Below are 18,214 nucleotides of genomic sequence, written 5' to 3' on the forward strand. Positions count from 1 at the left end.
TCTGGGAAATACTGTTTAATTGCCAGCCACTTCCCACTAACTCACCTCTCCCCGCTTCAAGGTTTGAGTCCCTTGGACTGATTCATCCATCAGTCCCTCTTGCCCCTCAGGGGGGCTCGGCAGCCTCCCCCAGTCCCGACCTGCCCGGACTGGGTGATTAGCAGAGGGGGGAGAATTAAGGGCTCGTCATCCTCCTTCTTCCTCCACCCTGCTCTGAAGGGCGGAGAGCCCCTGCTAGCCTGGTTTCCGCACCCGACCCCACCAAGGCGGGCAGAGATGCCAAGAGGGGCTGCCAGGTTGGCCCCGGACGCCGGCCCCCCGGCCTCGGGGACTCCCGGCTTCCTCCCGATCCGGCGGGCCGGGTCACAGCCGGCCCCGGGCGACGAAGGCGCGGGCGGCGGAGAGGGCGGCCCCCAGGTCGGCAGCGTGCCCTTCGCCGTTTGCCAGGAATCGGGAGCCCTGGGCCCTGCCCCCCATGGAGCCGCACACGGCCAGGGCCCAGTCGCTGGCGGACAGGGCGGACTCCGTCACCTGGGAAACAGAGCAAAGGCGGTCGGGGGCGAGGGCCGGGGGCTCCTCCTCCTGTCTTAAGCGCTTACTATATGCCAGGCGCTGTTCTCAATACAAGCTTATCAGGTCGCCCAACCTGGGGCTCGCAGTCTTTATCCCCATTTAACGGGTGAGGAAACGGAGGCCCGGGGAAGTGAAATGACCCGCCCAGAGTCACACAGCAGAGCTGAGATTAGCCCTGGGCCCATGCGCTTGTGCTTCTCTGTTGCTGCGGTGGCCGAGGTCTTATTTGGCAACGGAGCCGGATTGGGTTCCCTCGTCACCGACTCCATTCCCGCTCCCCCCGCTGCTGTGACCAACCGACCCCTGGGCCCCCCGGGGTTAGGGGTGTGGGGGGAATAATATAGGCTAGGGAGCCCCAGAGTTGGGGGGGAGTGGGGGGCACTGAGGTAAATACGAGGAAGAACTTCCTGACGCTAAGGACCCTGCGGTAAGGGAACGAGGCGATGTGAGCGAGGGAGACCCAGATTTCTCTGGCGGTTTTTAGCTCCACGAGACACCTGCTCCTCAGGCTTGGGGAGGACCTGGGCCTCTCTGAGGAGCAGGGGAACGTTCCCCCTTCCGTCCCCCGAGTTCCCCCGGGGCCCTCGGACCCCCGTTCACCTTGGCCACCCGGCAGGCGCACAGGACTTTCCCCAGGGGCTGGGGACTCAGCAGCAACACGGAAGAGTCCGGCCTCCGGTCGGACAGCTGGTTGACCACCTTGACGAGCACCTGCCGGAGGCGGCACTTAGGGCCTGTCCTTTCCCTCCGGGGCCCCCTTGGGTACCACCGCCACCAGCCCGGCCCCCTCTCCGACTCTTTCCGCCCCGTTTCCCCTCGCCCTCCTGCTCCGCTCCTTCCCCAGGCCCCCCGCGAGACGTCAGAAGGCACCGAGAGGGAGTCAGCCGGGACCGTGTCCACGATGAGGGGTCCCGCGGGGTGCCTGCTCAGCAGCTCCTGGGTCCTCTCTGCCGCCTTGGGGCCGGGGAGAGAACGGGGAAGGCCGCCTCAGCGCTCTGCCATGGTAGCAGATCAGAACTCCACCCGGGGAACCAGCCCAATCCACACCCCGGCCTCTTAGGGGCTCTTTGGGGCCAGGCCGCTGGACGCCCTGGACTCCCAGTTCCTGCGGCGTGGCTTAGTGGAAAGAGCCCGGGCTTGGGAGTCGGAGGTCGTGGGTTCCAATCCCAGCTCCGCCAATTGTCAGCTGTGTGACTCTGGGCAAGTCACTTCACTTCTCTGGGCCTCAGTTCCCTCATCTGTAAAACGGGGATTAAGACCGTGAGCCCCATGTGGGACCACCCCATTACCTTGCATCTACCCCAGCACTTAGAACAGTGCTTGGCACGTAGTAAGCGCTTATTCTCCTGGCCCAAGGCAAGCCTGGGATAAGGGATCCCAGCTGCCCTGTCTCTTTGGCTGGTGATCAAATGGGAAATCCACATTTCCTTGAGCTCCCGGTGAGCTAATACTCAAGCTTAATAATACTAATAATAATGACAATCGTACTTAAGTGCTTACTATGAGTCAAGCACTGTTCTAAGCGCTGGGTAGATACAAGTTCATTGGGTTACACACAGTCCATGTCCCACCTGGTGCTTGCAGTCTTAATCCCCACTTTCCTGATGAGGGAACTGAGGCACAGAGAAGTGACTTGCCTGAGGTCACAGAGCAGACAAGTGGCGGAGCCAGGATTAGAACCTAGGTCCTTTGGATTCCCAAGCCTGAGCTCTATCCACTAGGCCACGCCACTTCTCAAGAGCTTGAGGATCCTCTGAAGCTACTGCCCCGGGCTTTCTGGTACATATCTTACAGTGCTTAGTACAGTGCTCTGCACACAGTAAGCGCTCAATAAATACGATTGATGATATCTGTAATTTATTTACATTAACACCTGTCTCTCCGTCTAGACTTAGCTCCTTGTGGGCAAGGAATGTGTCTGTTTATTGCCTCCCAAGCGCTCGGCATAGTGCTCTGCACACAGTAAGCGCTCAATAAATATGATCGAATGAATGAATGAATGCTCTGAACAAAGCAAGAGCTCAGTAAATAGGACGGCATTGGATGATTGAATGAACGAACCCACAGTGAGGTGGGCGTGTCTGCCTAGGGAAAGAACTCACATGGTGGAGGGAGAGGGGTTCTGGGGAGACTCCCGGATCCCTCCTCCTCTACCCCAGGGGGATCCCGGAATGGCGGCGTCATTCCAGCCACCGTGCTCTGCACACCGTAAGCGCTCAATAAATACGACTGAATGAATTCCAGCCGGGCGCAAGATGGCCCGGGTGGTCTCCGCTTCCCGCGGGGCACCAAGGGGTCCGAGGGCTCCCCCAAACCCCATGCTCGGCCTGGTGGAGGTGGTCCTGGGGCCCGTGGCAAGCTCCCGGGCGGGCTCCCTCGCCACCCGCCTCACCTGCCCGATCTCCAGCTTGCGGAGGGTGGTATTGGAACGGCGCTGTAGCTCCTTGAGGGCCGCCTGTAGCTCCCGCCGCTGCCACTGAGGCATCAGGGCTCTGTCCACCACCTGCAAGCCGGGGCGGGACCCCCCCAAGCGCCATCAGCTGAGGGGGCGTCCCCATCCTGCCGCCGGCCTCCGCCCATCCTCTGGGGCTTTTCCCGGACCCGGGCTTGGTAGCCCGAGAGGTCCCCGAGCCACAAAAAACACCAACCGTAGTCTCCACCGCGTGGGCCGGGGCCATCCCATCACTTCCTGCCCCCTCGTCACAGGGCAGAGAGGGCCGAAACGGGGCCACTTTCCCCTCCCGTCCCTGCCCGTGACTCTGATTTAGCCGTTCGTGTGGTGGGAAGCCTTGAACTGAGGGACTAGAAGGAAAGGGAAAGGAGGCGGGGGGAATGGGGGGAAGCCTCGGGTTCGAGGCAGGTGGTTACCGAGGAGGAAAGAGCGGTTTCTCACTTGAGTGGTCCGGCCCACGTCTTTGGAGAGCTGCCGGGCTTCCTTTACGGTTAAGACCCCCCGGCTCAGCCGCTCGGCTGCTGCTTCCACCTCTTCTGCCAGGCTCTGGCCCGTGTCTCGGGCCTAGGGAGAAGGAGAGGGGGAGAAATAAATGAATGAAAAATAAACACGATAGTGGCATTTATTAAGCGGTTACTGTGCACCGGGCACTATACTAAGCGCGGGGGTAAAACCGAGGAAATCGTGTTGGACAGGGTCCCCGGCCCACGCGGGGCTCACGGTTTCGGATGAGGTAACCGCGGCCCAGAAAAGCGAAGTGACTCGCCCAAGGTCAAACAGCAGACAAGTGGCAGAGCTGGGATTAGAACCCGTGGCCTTCTGACGCTCAGGCCCCTGCTCTTTCCACTACGCCATGCTAATAATAATTATTCTGTTTTCTAGACTTGAGCCCACTGTTGGGTAGGGACCGTCTCTATATGTTGCCAACTTGTACTTCCCAAGCGCTCAGTACAGTGCTCTGCACACAGTAAGCGCTCAATAAATACGACTGAATGAATAATGATGGTATTTGTTAAGAACTGTTCTAAGCGCTGGGGTAGATACAAGGTGATCAGGTTGTCTCATGTGGGGCTCCCAGTCTTAGTCCCCATTTTACAGATGAGGGAACTGAGGCGCAGAGAAGTGAAGTGATTTGTCCGAGGCCACCCAGCAGATGAGTGAAGGAGCCGGGATTAGAACCCACGTCCTCTGACTGACAAGCCCGTGCATGCCCCTGTCACTAGGCCATGAGGGGTCTTGGGATCGACCCCCTTCCCCCTCGCCCCTCTCCCGCGGAGGGGCCCGCTCCCACCTGCTGGGCTTGCTCCCCGGTGACCGCGACCAGGCGGACGGTGCCCTTCACTAGCTGGCGCTCCCCGACAATGCTCAGGTCCCCTATGGCCCCCGTGCGCAGCAGGTGCCTGCGGAGGGTGGACAGCGGGAGAGGAGAACGGGTTCGGGCGGCAGGGAGAAGGGCCGGCCCCGGGGGAGGACTGGGCGGGGGGCGGCTGGCAGCGCGCTGGGAGAGGAGAAGGGAGGGGATTCAGGCCAGAAGACGATAGTAATAATAATTGTGGCATTTGCTAAGCGCTAGGGTGGACACAAGCAAATCACGTTGGACACGGTCCCCGTCCCGGGTGGGGCTCACAGTCTCGATCCCCATTTTCTGGAGGAGGGAAGTGAGGCCCAGAAAAGCGACGGGACACGATCCCCGTCCCGCGTGGGGCTCACAGTCTCGATCCCCAGTTCACGGAGGAGGGAAGGGAGGCCCAGAGAAGTGAAGGGACACGGTCCCCGTCCCGCGAGGGGCTCACATTCTTGATCCCCATTTTCTGGAGGAGGGAAGGGAGCCCCAGAGAAGCGAAGGGACACGGTCCCCATCCCACGTGGGGCTCACGGTCTCGATCCCCATTTTATGGAGGAGGGAAGGGAGGCCCAGAGAAGCGAAGGGATACGGTCCCCGTCCCGCGTGGGGCTCATGGTCTCGATCCCCATTTTATGGAGGAGGGAAGGGAGGCCCAGAGAAGCGAAGGGACATGGTCCCCGTCCCGTGTGGGGCTCACGGTCTCGATCCCCATTTCATGGAGGAGGGAAGGGAGGCCCAGAGAAGCGAAGGGACACGGTCCCCGTCCCGCGTGGGGCTCACGGTCTCGATCCCCATTTTATGGAGGAGGGAAGGGAGGCCCAGAGAAGCGAAGGGACACAGTCCCCGTCCCGCGTGGGGCTCACGGTCTCGATCCCCATTTTATGGAGGAGGGAAGGGAGGCCCAGAGAAGCGGAGGGACATGGTCCCCGTCCCGCGTGGGGCTCACAGTCTCGATCCCCATTTTATGGAGGAGGGAAGGGAGGCTCAGAGAAGCAAAGGAACATAGTCCCCGTCCCACATGGGGCTCACAGTCTCGATCCCCATTTGATGGAGGAGGGAAGTGAGGCCCAGAGAAGTGAAGGGACACGGTCCCCGTCCCCCGTGGGGCTCACGGTCTCGATCCCCATTTTCTGGAGGAGGGAAGTGAGGCCCAGAGAAGCGGAGGGACATGGTCCCCGTCCCGCGTGGGGCTCACAGTCTCGCTCCTCATTTTATGGAGGAAGGAAGGGAGGCCCAGAGAAGTGAAGGGACACGGTCCCCGTCCCGCGTGGGGCTCACAGTCTCGATCCCCATTTTATGGAGGAGGGAAGTGAGGCCCAGAGAAGCGAAGTGACTTGCCCAAGGTCACGCAGTAAACCAGGGGCGGAGCCGGGATTAGAACCCATGACTTTCGGAGTCCCAGGCCTTTGCTCTATAGAGATGGGGCAGTGAGGAAGGTGGGGGGAGAGAAGCGAGAAGCGTTCACTCACGTGCCACAGCACAGTTCCACGGAGGTCTGCAATGCCGCCCGCGAGTTGGGGTCCAGGGCCTCGGCCACAGGCACCCCCACGGCCACAACCCTCACCGGATCTGGGTACACCTGACGGGGCAGGAACAGAGCTCAGAGACCCCCCACCCCCCTTGCATGCAGAGACTGTGCATTGAGGGCTACATCTCTGGACAGCGGGGATGGTCCCTCCCTCCCAGCAGGGCTTGGATAGATGGGGAAGGCCTAGCCCGGAGAACGGTCAACAATAATCATAACAATAATGATAATTATGCTTTCGTTAAGTGCCCACTATGTGCCAGGCACTGTACTAAGCGCCGGGGTGGATACAAGCAAATCGGGTTGGGCACAGTCCCTGTCCTGCGTAGGACGCACAGTCTTAACCTCCATTTTACAGACGAGATAACCGAGGCCCGGAGAAGTGGAGGGACTTGCCCGAGGCCGGGATTGGAACCTATGACCTTCCGGCTCCCAGACCTGAGCTGTATCCACTGAACCCTCTCCCGGGGCCGGGGCCGGGTCCCGGGATCGGACGGAGAGGGGAAGGGGTTGGTGACGGGAGAGGAAGGGGGAAGCCCGAGCAGCCCCTCTTCGCCCTGAATCGACCACTGCTCGGTCCCGGGGCCTCCCCGTCCCCCCGGGGCCGCCGACGGACCTCATCCAGGGTACGCAGGCCAGGGACGGCGGCGGTCTGCCCCAGGGGCACCTCGGCCGTGTACACGGGCTCGTCTCGCCCCACGGCTGCTCGCACGGCTCCCTCCACCGCCTGCAGCTGCTCGGGGCTCGGCTTCTCCTGCGGCCGGGGAGTGAAGGGCCCATGTCATCCCCCGGGCCTGGAATGCCCTCCCTCTGCCCACCCGCCCAGCTAGCTCTCTTCCTCCCTTCAAGGCCCTACTGAGAGCTCACCTCCTCCAGGAGGCCTTCCCGGACTGAGCCCCTTCCTTCCTCTCCCCCTTGTCCCCCTCTCCATCCCCCTCATCTTACCTCCTTCCCTTCCCCACAGCACCTGTATATATGTACATATTTATTACTCTATTTATTTATTTATTTATTTTACTTGTACATATCTATTCTATTTATTTTATTTTGTTAGTATGTTTGGTTTAGTTCTCTGTCTCCCCCTTATAGACTGCGAGCCCACTGTTGGGTAGGGACTGTCTCTATATGTTGCCAACTTGTACTTCCCAAGCGCTTAGTACAGTGCTCTGCACACAGTAAGCACTCAATAAATACGATTGATTGATTGATTGATTGATTGAAGGTCAGCCTCGGGGAGGGGGCGAAAAGAAGCCTAGCCCACCCCTCACCTCCCCGCCTGCTCCTGCCACTGCTGCCGCCGCGGTCCTGCTGTCTGTGGCCTCGCTCCCTGAGCCCACCCTCTCTGCGCCTTACTGAAGGCACACCTCCTCCAAGAGGCCTTCCCCGACTGTGCCCTCCTTTCCTCTTCTCCCGCTCCTTTCTGCATCCCTTTTCATTCATTCATTCAATCGTATTTATGGAGCGCTTACTGCGTGCACAGCACTGGACTGAGCGCTTGGGAAGTCCAAGTTGGCAACATATAGAGACAGCCCCTAACCAACAGCGGGCTCACAGTCTAGTAGGGGGAGACTGACAACGGAACAAAGCGTATTAACAAAATAAAATAAACGGAATAAGTATGTGCAAATAAAATAAAGAGTAATAAATCCATACTAATGTATATACATATATACAGGTGATGTGGGGAGGGGAAGGAGGTAAGGCGGGGGGCCCCACAGTACTTATGTCCATCTCTGTCACATTAATATTAACGTCTGTCTCTCCTTCTAGACTGTAAGCTCGTCGTGGGCAGGGCTGGTATATCATTACGGCATACTCTCCCAAGCACTTAGGACAGTGCTCTGTGTACTAACACCCTTCCTCTTTTTATCTGGTAATCCCAACTCCATTGGCCTTCCCTGATTAATTTCTCATTTCTGCAGTTTATTCTCCTTCTTTACTGCCACTTCAACACCCTTCCCCTTTCTATCTGGTAAACCAAGGCTCTTTCCCATCTCCATTGGCCTTCCCTGATTAATTTCTCATTTCTGCAGTTTATTCTCCTTCTTTACTGCCACTCCAGCACCCTTCCCCTTTTTATCCGGTAAACCAAGGCTCTTTCCCATCTCCAAGGCTCTTTCCCATCTCCATTGGCCTTCCCTGATTAATTTCTCATTTCTGCAGTTTATTCTCCTTCTTTACTGCCACTCCAACACCCTTCCCCTTTCTATCTGGTAAACCAAGGCTCTTTCCCATCTCCACTGGCCTTCCCTGATTAATTTCTCATTTCTGCAGTTTATTTTCTTTCTTTGCTGCCACTTTAGCACTTTCGCATTTGGTTACCTGTCTCCCTTCCTTCCCCCAGGATAATGAAAAAAGGTCTTATTCCGTAGCCCTTTGTACTTTATCGCTCCCTCCCTCCTTTTAACTCTTTTAGTGCCTGCCTCCCCCAAGCCCATTATGGTCTCTTTATAGCTGTATTGTGCTTTCCAAGCGGTTAGTACGGTGCTCTGCGCACAGTAAGCGCTCAATAAATACGATTGAATGAATGAATACAGGAAGCGCTCCGCAAATACGGCCAACTGACTGGTAGCCCGGTCCTCTCTCCCGCCTCGGCCTGCTCCTCGGGCCCTCCCTTTCCGTCCCCGCGGCCGCCCCGTCCCCGCTCACCTTGGCTGCCACGTCGACGCGGAGCTGCTTGGGGCTGAGGTGAGCGCCTCGCTGAGCCGCCTCCGGCCCCAGAACTTGCCTCAGCGCCCAGCTCAGCAGGTGGGCGGCCGTGTGCTTCTCCATGCAGCCCAGACGCCACGCCTGCGAGACCGCGACGGGCCCCGCATGCGTGACACGGCCACCCGGGGCCCACGGGGACACCCGAGACCCGCCCAGGTGCGGGAGGTGGAGGGTGTGGGGCAGGGGGGACGGGGGTTCTCACCTCATCCACAAACAGCTGCACGCAATCCCCCACCCGCAGACGCTCATAGGCCGTCACCTCGTGCAGGACAAAGCCGCCGGACAGCTGGGCCCCGGCCACCGGGAACAGCACGTCCTGCGGGAAAAGGACGGTCGGAGCGCCGGCCTTCCCAAGACCCGGGGTTCTCCCTCCTTCCTCCCCCTTCACCCCGGGGGACAGCGGACACGGACCGACCCCGAGGGGCCAAGGAAGCAGAGCCGCGACCCGCGGACGGAGGCCAGTCCGGCTCACCTGCTGCCCCTCGATCACCAGGTAGCCTCTGTCCCCCGCCTGCCCGCCTTGCTCGGCGTAAAAACTGGTCCTGTCCAAGAGAAGGCCGCAATTCTGGCCGCCCCCCACTTCATCCACCGCCGCTCCGTCCGCTCCATACATCTGCAGCACGTTGGCCGTGCAGGCCCCGAATTCTGGCAAGGCACGGGGTTCGCGGAGGGTGAGGAGCAGAGGGAGGAGAAGGGGGAACAGGGTAAGATCTTAGGCCGGTTTTTTTTTTGTTACGACAGCTGAGTGTTATTATATTTCGTTAATATGTTTTGTTTTGTTGTCTGTCTCCCGCTTCTAGACAGTGAGCCCACTGTTGGGTAGGGACCGTCTCTAGATGTTGACAACTTGGACTTCCCAAGCGCTTAGTCCAGTGCTCTGCACACAGTAAGCGCTCAATAAATACGATTGAATGAATGAATGAAGCACTGGTCTAAGCGCTGGAGTTAATCAAGTTGGACGCGATCCATGTCTCACATGGGGCTCAGTCTTCACCCCCATTTCACAGACGAGGTAATTGAGGCCCAGAGAAGTGATTAACAATAATAATGATGACAATAGTATTTGCGGTGTTTGTTAAGTACTTACTATGTGCTAGGCACTGTTCTAAGTACTGGGGTAGATACAGGATAATTAGATAGGATGCAGTCCCTGCCCCACATGGGGCTCACAGTCTTAATCTTACCTGTATATATGTTTGTACATATTTATTACTCTATTTATTTATTTTACTTGTACTTATCTATTCTATTCATTTTATTTTGTTAGCATGTTTGGTTTTGTTCTCTGTCTCCCCCTTCTAGACTGTGAGCCCGCTGTTGGGTAGGGACTGTCTCTAGATGTTGCCAACTTGGACTTCCCAAGCGCTTAGTACAGTGCTCTGCACACAGTAAGCGTTCAATAAATACGATTGATGATGATGATGATTGACTGATTGATTAATCCCCATTTTCCAGATGAGGTAACAGAGGAGCTAAATGACTTGCCCAAGGGCACACCTCGGATAAGTGGGGGAGCCGGGATTAGAATCCAGGTCCTTCTGACTGCCGGGCCGGTACTTTGGAGTCTCTTAGGCTTGGGCCTAGTCAGATATCCTGAGCCCAAGGGCCAGATTACACCAGACCAGACCAGACCGAAGGCCCAAGCCCCCGTGGTGGGCCACAAATCCTCCCCACCCAGGAGCTTCACGCCAGCAGGCTACAGTGCTCTGTCCCAAATCGACGGTGGTTTGGTTTCCACCTAATTTGAGGATTTTCAGGCTGGGGGACTGGGAGAGGGAATCTCGTCACAGCCCGGTGGCTCGCGGGGAAGTCCCATATGTGCGGTAGGCCCAGAACTCATCCCGGACCAAACGGTTTTTATTCATAATAATAATAATGACGACAATGGGAACTGTGGTGTTTGTTAAGGAGGCCTTCCCTGCAAAACTTCCAGTTGAGCCAGCGGGCTCCGTGGTTTGGCCCTTTCTCCCCATCTTACCTCCTTCCCTTCCCCACAGCACCTGTATATACGTATATATGTTTGTACATATTTATTACTCTATTTATTTTACTTGTACATACCTATTCTATTTATTTTATTTTGTTAGTATGTTTGGTTTTGTTCTCTTCTCCCCCTTTGAGACTGTGAGCCTGCTGTTGGGTAGGGACTGTCTCTACATGTTGCCAACTTGGACTTCCCAAGCGCTTAGCACGGTGCTCTGCACATAGTAAGCGCTCAATAAATACGATTGATGATGATGATATTTATTACTCTATTTATTTATTTATTTATTTTACTTGTACATATCTATTCTATTCATTTTATTTTGTCAGTATGTTTGGTTTCGTTCTCTGCCTCCCCCTTTGAGACTGTGAGCCCGCTGTTGGGTAGGGACTGTCTCTAGATGTTGCCAACTTGGACTTCCCAAGCGCTTAGCACGGTGCTCTGCACACAGTAAGCGCTCAATAAATACGATCGATTGATTGATTGTTAAGCACATAGAAGTTTCTTGTTTGGCCCTGGCTCGTTTCCGGCCCAGCCTCCCTTTTGTCAGGGGTCTGAGCCGAGGTCAGACCGGGCGTTGGAGGGGGTAGGCGGGCTTACCGCCAGATTTCCAGCCCAGGAAGAGCTTAAATGCAGTTTTCCTCCGGGCTGCGAGGCCTACAGCAGCCAACGGGTCTCTTGGGAGTGTGTCCTGGACCCAATTCTCGCCCTTCGCGGCCCCAGCTGGGACTGGGCTAGCCGGAGTCGGGGGGTCTTCCGACCAGGCAGGGCGGGAGTCCACAGAGACCCTCGACGGCCGGTTTGGGGAACGTTTTCGGGAAAGGGTGGGTGGGGGAGACCCCCCCGATCCCCAGGTCCTCCAGGGGTCTTACCGTAGCTCCCGTCAGGCTGCAGGGAGTAACGGTACTTGGGCGAGTCGTCGGTCGGGGGGATCCCACGGCGTTGCAGCTCGCCCAGGGCGTGGACGTCCAGCTGCAGACTGGGGCCTCGAGCCAGCTGGACCTGCGGGGCCGAGGCCTGGGACGCGACAGAGGCGAGGGTTGGCGGGGGGCAGCCCTCCCGATCATCATCAATCGTATTTATTGAGCGCTTACTATGTGCAGAGCACTGTACTAAGCACTTGGGAAGTACAAATTGGCAACATATAGAGACAGTCCCTACCCAACAGTGAGCTCACAGTCTAAAAGAATCCGATCCGTCAATCGATGGTATTTATTGAGCGCTTTCGATACGCAGAAGCGCTGCATTGATGGTGTGAAAGGCTACACTACAACAGCATTAGCGGACACGTTACCTCTCCGTAATGCGCTTACAGTCTAGAGAGGGAAACGGACGATAATATAAATACATTTATAATAGTAATGGCATTTATCATGCGCTTACGGTCTAGAGAGGGAAATAGACGATAATATAAATACATTTATAATAGTAATGGCATTTACCGAGCGCTCACTATGTGCAAAGCACTGTTCTAAGCGCTGGGGAGGTTACAAGGGGATCAGGCTGTCCCACAGGGGGGCTCACAGTCTTCATCCCCGTTTTCCAGATGAGGGAACTGAGGCCCAGAGAAGTGAAGTGACTTGCCCAAAGTCACCCAGCTGACAAGTGGCAAAGGCGGGATTTGAACCCATGACTGACTCCAAATCAATCAATCGCATTTATTGAGCGCTTACTGTGTGCAGAGCACTGTACTAAGCGCTTGGGAAGTCCAAGTTGGCAACATATAGAGACAGTCATCATCATCAATCGCATTTATTGAGCACTTACTGTGTGCAGAGCACTGTACTAAGCGCTTGGGAAGTCCAAGTTGGCAACATATAGAGACAGTCCCTCCCCAACAGAGGGCTCACAGTCTAAAAAGCCAGTGCTCTTTCCACTAGAGCCGGCTACTTCTCATACTAAGCGCTTGGGAGACGAATACAGTCCAGTGCTCTGCACACAGTAAGGGCTCAATAAATACGATTGATGATGATGACGATGATAAGCAAGCACCATTCCCCGCCCCCAGCGAGTTCACAGGCAGGGCTCTGTACCCAGCTGGCGCTCAGTAAGCGGCACCGACTGGCCGCCGGGGTCGGCAGACGTGACCCCTGCCCTCGGTAAGCTTCCTCGGCCTCACCTTGGCTTCGTCCTGCCGCTCCTGCTGCTCCAGCCGCTCCAGCCCCGCCTTGTCCAGCTCCACTCCCTTCTCCTCCAGCATCAGTTCCACCAGGTCCAGGGTCAGCCCGAGATGCCCGGACACCGACAGGGACCAGGCCATTTCAGCTGCGGGAGGGGGACGTTGAGAGGGGGGCTGAGACCACCGCCCTCCTCCCCATCTTTTCTCTAGCTCCTCCACGGGCCCGCCTGCCCGCCCCCTAGATCCTCCACTAATAATAATGTTGGTATTTGTTACGCGCTTACTATGTGCAAAGCACTGTTCTCCACTAGACGCCGGGGTCGGGGGCTTTCGCCCCCCCGGCTTTTCGGGCGGACAAACTCAAGGTGCACGGAAGGGGCGGGATCGGGGTTCCTTGGCAAAGGTCTTAATACAGTGCTGGGCACATAATAAGTGCTTCACAAACACCACAACTATTATTACTGTGGAAGAGGTGATGCAGGTTATTCAATCGATCGTATTTATTGAATGCTTACTGTGCGCAGAGCACTGGACTAAGCGCTGGGGAAGTCCAAGCTGGCAACATATAGAGACGGTCCCTACCCAAACTCCCCCAACGAGACTTTCAATCAATCAATCAATCGTATTTATTGAGCGCTTACTGTGTGCAGAGCACTGTACTAAGCACTTGGGAAGTACAACTTTCAATCAATCGTATTTATTGAGCGCTTACTGTGTGCAGAGCAATGTACGAAGCGCTTGGGAAGTACAACTTTCACTGTTCCTCAGGCTCCTTGGAAATGGGGCGCCGGGACATTCATTTATTCATTCATTCAATCGTATTCCTTGAGCGCTTACTGTGAGCAGAGCACTGTACTAAGCGCTGGGGAAGTCCAAGCTGGCAACATATAGAGACGGTCCCTATCCAAACTCCCCCAAATGAGACTTTCAATCAATCAATCAATTGTATTTATTGAGCGCTTACTGTGTGCAGAGCACTGTATGAAGCGCTTAGGAAGTACAACTTTCACTGTTCCTCAGGCTCCTTGGAAATGGGGCGCCGGGACATTCATTTATTCATTCATTCGATCGTATTCCTTGAGCGCTTACTGTGTGCAGAGCACTGGACTAAGCGCTGGGGAAGTCCAAGTTGGCAACAGACAGAGACGGTCCCTACCCAACAGCGGGCTCACAGTCTAGAAGGGGGAGGCAGACAACAAAACAAAGCATATTAACAAAATAGAGTAAATATGTACAAAATAAAATAGAGTAATAAATCCGTACAAACATATATACATGTGCTGTGGGGAGGGGAAGGAGGTAAGGCGGAGGGGAAGGAAGGGGATCAGTCTGCAGGTTATGCAGTGGGGGATGAGATGGGGGCACTGGGATGGAGTCCTAAGCCCCCCTGGTATTTACTTATATTAAAATCTGTCTCCCCCTCAAGACTTTAAGCTCTTTGTGGGCGGGGAATGCGCCTGTTGTACTGTTACAGCGTACTCTTAGAGCTTAGCACGGTGTTCTGCACACAGTCGGCGCTCAATAAATACAACTGACTTCTTTTAGACTGTGAGCCCACTGTTGGGTAGGGACTGTCTCTATATGTTGCCAACTTGGACTTCCCAAGAGCTTAACAGTAAGCGCTCAATAAATACGCTTGATTGATTGACTGACTGACTCTGGATGGGTGGATGGACGAGGGTCCAGGCAGAACAGGGGCGTCTCGTCCTCCTCACCGGGGAAGGGCTGTGAGGGGCCAAGCCGCTTCAGGGCTCTGTCGATAATGTGGCGTCCACGCTGCAGGGAGGACAGGAACGTGGCCTCGTTCTCGTCAACCAAGCTGATGATCTGCAGACGGGGACAAGGGTCAGTACTTTTTGGGGAGGGGAACTGGGCTTCACCCCAATTTTCCCCAACGCGGAGCTCACCTGGGCCTTCTCCTTCCGCAGCTCCGGGTAGGCGTCTCCCTGCGACGAGACGGAGGCCGGAGACGGGAAGGGAGGAGAGAGTCGGGTCGGGCGGGCTCCAACGAGCACCCCCTCCCCAGGAAATAGCTGGGCGTTAATCAATCAATCAATCAATCATATTTATTGAGCGCTTACTATGTGCAGAGCACTGCACTAAGCGCTTGGGAAGTACAAATTGGCAACATATAGAGACAGTCCCTACCCAACAGTGGGCTCACAGTCTAAAGAGAAGCAGCGTGGCTCAGTGGAAAGAGCACAGACTTTGGAGTCAGAGGTCATGGGTTCAAACCCCGACTCCGCCACATGTCTGCTGTGTGATCTTGGGCAAGTCACTTAACTTCTCTGGGCCTCAGTTACCTCATCTGTAAAATGGGGATTAAGACTGTGAGCCCCACGTGGGACAACCTGATCACCCTGTATCCTCCCCAGCGCTTAGAACAGTGCTTTGCACATAGTAAGCGCTTAACAAATGCCAATTATTATTATTATTATTATTATTGAAAGGCAGAGACAGAGAAAAAAAAAACCACACTAACAAAATAAAATAAATAGAATAGATATGTGCAAGTAAAATAAATAAATAAAAAATAGAGTAATAAATATGTACAAACATATATACAGGTATTGGGCGTTATTGGGTTCGCGCCCGGCCGCCCCAGCGGGCAGAGGGGAGGGAGAAGGAGAGGGCAGGTCCCGGCCTCCGGCCTCACCAGCACGTCCACCACGGTGGGCACGAGGCCGCCCAGGAACCCGGGTGGAGCTCGCAACACCTCTGAAGAGAAGCGAATGGCCCGGCGCAGGATCCTCCGAAGAACCATCCTGGGGTGGGGAAACCGAGGAAGGACCGTGTCCACCGATTTAGTAACGTGCTCTGGACGCGGTAAGCGTGGACCGATTAAGACGATGATGACTGTGGTATCTGTTAGACTGTGAGCCCACTGTTGGGTAGGGACTGTCTCTGTATGTTGCCAACTTGGACTTCCCAAGCGCTTAGTACAGTGCCCTGCACACAGTAAGCGCTCAATAAATACGATTGATTGATTGATTGATGTTAGGCGCTGACTTCGCGCTAAGCGCCGGGGTGGATGCGGACAAATCGGATTGGACACGGTGCCGGTCCCACGTGGGGCTCACAGTCTACCGACGAGGCGACGGGGTCACGCGGCGGACAAGTGGCGGAGCCGGGATCGGAACCCGTGACCCCCCGACACCCAGGCCCGATCTACCGCGCCGCGCTTGATCCAACCTCCGCCCGCGCGGCCGGCCCAGACTCACGAGGCTCCAGACGCGCCGGGGAAGACGCCGTCGGCGATGCAGACGCTCAGGGTGCGGATGTGGTCGGCGACCAGGCGGTACGCCGTGTCCACGCGGCCCCGGTCCCCGGGTCCCACACGGCCCCGGTACGGGGGCGCCCCGCAGCCCTGGAGGATGCGGGGAAATCATCATCGATCGTATTTATTGAGCGCTTACTGTGTGCAGAGCACTGTACCAAGCGCTTGGGAAGCCCAAGTTGGCAACATATAGAGACGGTCCCTACCCAACAGTGGGCTCACAGTCTAAAAGGGAATCCCGGTTGAGGGGCTCCCGGCGCCTCCCTCTCCGTCCCGTCAGGCCAGCTCATCCCGGCCTCCAGATGAGGGATGACGGGGCGCCTCGGAGGGCGGCGGGATGGGGCTAGCTGGTGAACGGCGGAGGGAGCGGGGAGGAGGGCTACCTGGTGGATCGCGTGCAGCAGCGGGGAGAAGAGGTCAGTGTCGTAGGTGGAGTCCTTTCCCTGCAACACGGCCACCAGTCGCTCCAGGCCCATGCCCGTGTCCACGTGTCTCTGGGGCAGGGGCTGCAGGCTCCCGTCTGCCTCTCTGTCCCCGGGCCCCGGTGGGAAGGAGCGGAGGGTAAAGCCGCAGGGAGGGTCCGCCCTCTCGGGATGGCTCCCCCGGGGCCCCATCTTCGCGGCGTCCCCCAGCCCCGTCCCCGTTACCTGTTATACTGGATAAAGACCAGGTTCCACAGCTCCACTAGCCGCGGGGGGCCCGGCCCCGGCCCCCGGAGGTCGTAGTGGATCTCCGTGCAGGGCCCGCACGGCCCCGTCTCTTCCATCTCCCAGAAGTTCTCGCGGCTTCCGAAGGGTAGGATCCGGCCGGGGGGCACCCTGACGGACAGAGGAGGCCGGAGGAGGTCACGAGGTTGGAGGCTGAACGGTCTCCGTAATTTATTTATGCGTATCGATGTGTCTCCCCCAGCCCCCGGACTGTAAGCTCCCCGTGGGCAGGGAATGTGTCTGTTTAGCGTGGTCGTACTCTCCCGAGCGCTTAGTACAGGGCTCTGCACCCAGGAAACGCTCCATAAATACGAGCCAATGAACGGGGAAGCCTCGCACCTTAGGCGGGCCGGCTCGGACGGTCGCTCTACCGGTCGCTCTCTGCTTGGCTCCGTGGGAGAAGCAGCGTGGCTCAGTGGAAAGAGCCCGGGCTTTGGAGTCGGAGGTCACGGGTTCAAATCCCGGCTCTGCCGACTGTCAGCCGGGTGACTTTGGGCCAGTCACTTCACTTCTCTGGGCCTCAGTTACCTCGTCTGGAAAATGGGGATTAAGACTGTGAGCCCCCCGAGGGACAACCTGATCACCTTGTAACCTTCCCAGTGCTTAGAACAGTGCTTGGTAAGTGCTTAATAAATGCCGCCGTTAATTATTATTATTGCTGTGTGACCTTGGCCAAGTCACTTAGCTTCTCGGCGCCTCAGTTTCCTCAACCAGGGGGCTGCGTCCGACCTAACTGGCTTGTGCCCACCCTTAGAACGGCGCCTGACGCAGGGGAAGGGCTTAACGAGTACCGCTAAACCAAACCAACGGCCCAGTCGGTCTCCCTGGCTCCCGTGCCACTCACCCCAGGCTGAGCCAGATCTCCCGGCTCTCCTCATCCGGAGGCAGGCCCTCGGCGGGAGCCCCGCCAAAATAGGTGACCCAAAGCCGCTCCTCGGGAATCCCGTAGACTTGGGTCAGTAGCTGCCAGGCCATGGTGCAGGCTTCCTCCTGGAGGAGGGGGTGGGAGGGCGAGGCGGGGCCGGAATGGAGGACAGGAAGGGGAGACGGGGTGCCCGGGGAGCGCACCCAGACACCGCCTTCTTCCTCCCCAGCTCCTTTTCACCCCTCCATTCCCCTCTCCCCCAGCCCCTTTTCACACTATTCCCCTCTTTCCCCAACATTTTCGCCCCCCCCCCCCCCCACCCCGGTCTTCACCCTCCAGGCCCCTTTTCACAGCCCTAGTCCCCTCTTTCCCCAGCCCCCTTTCACACCCCCATTCCCCTCTTTCCCCAGCCCTTTTTCACCCCCCCCTTCCCTCTCCCCCAGCCCCTTTTCACCCTCCAGGCCCCTTTTCACACCCCCAGTCCCCTCTCCCCCAGCCCCTTTTCACCCCCCCAAGTCCCCTCTCCCCCAGACCCTTTTCACCCTCCAGGCCCCTTTTCACACCCCCTTCCCCTCTTCCCCCAGCCCCTTTTTCACACCCCCATTCCCCTCTTTCCCCAGCCCCTTTTCACACCCCCATTCCCCTCTTTCCCCAGCCC

The 18,214-nt window shown here is 57.1% G+C and overlaps 1 protein-coding gene across 1 annotated transcript in view; it reads right to left on the reverse strand.

Annotated features, from left to right (window-relative positions):
- AARS2 (alanyl-tRNA synthetase 2, mitochondrial) overlaps positions 1-18,214 on the reverse strand; it is a 26,313-nt gene continuing 8,099 nt past the window's right edge. Inside the window, exons 5-24 of the mRNA XM_038760863.1 lie at positions 17,536-17,681; positions 16,632-16,802; positions 16,368-16,512; positions 15,929-16,074; positions 15,364-15,472; positions 14,615-14,653; positions 14,423-14,534; positions 12,708-12,853; positions 11,461-11,605; positions 9,077-9,249; positions 8,807-8,920; positions 8,545-8,685; positions 6,512-6,649; positions 5,840-5,949; positions 4,317-4,425; positions 3,467-3,589; positions 2,966-3,076; positions 1,444-1,527; positions 1,174-1,284; positions 1-531 (exon numbers count right to left, since the gene is read on the reverse strand). Coding sequence (XP_038616791.1) covers positions 364-531; positions 1,174-1,284; positions 1,444-1,527; positions 2,966-3,076; positions 3,467-3,589; positions 4,317-4,425; positions 5,840-5,949; positions 6,512-6,649; positions 8,545-8,685; positions 8,807-8,920; positions 9,077-9,249; positions 11,461-11,605; positions 12,708-12,853; positions 14,423-14,534; positions 14,615-14,653; positions 15,364-15,472; positions 15,929-16,074; positions 16,368-16,512; positions 16,632-16,802; positions 17,536-17,681 — 2,541 coding nt within the window. The 3' untranslated portion in view covers positions 1-363. The remainder of the gene's footprint in view (positions 532-1,173; positions 1,285-1,443; positions 1,528-2,965; positions 3,077-3,466; positions 3,590-4,316; positions 4,426-5,839; positions 5,950-6,511; positions 6,650-8,544; positions 8,686-8,806; positions 8,921-9,076; positions 9,250-11,460; positions 11,606-12,707; positions 12,854-14,422; positions 14,535-14,614; positions 14,654-15,363; positions 15,473-15,928; positions 16,075-16,367; positions 16,513-16,631; positions 16,803-17,535; positions 17,682-18,214) is intronic.

The sequence above is a fragment of the Tachyglossus aculeatus genome, chromosome 19 (assembly GCF_015852505.1).
Source record: "Tachyglossus aculeatus isolate mTacAcu1 chromosome 19, mTacAcu1.pri, whole genome shotgun sequence".
Classification (NCBI taxonomy): Eukaryota; Metazoa; Chordata; class Mammalia; order Monotremata; family Tachyglossidae; genus Tachyglossus; species Tachyglossus aculeatus.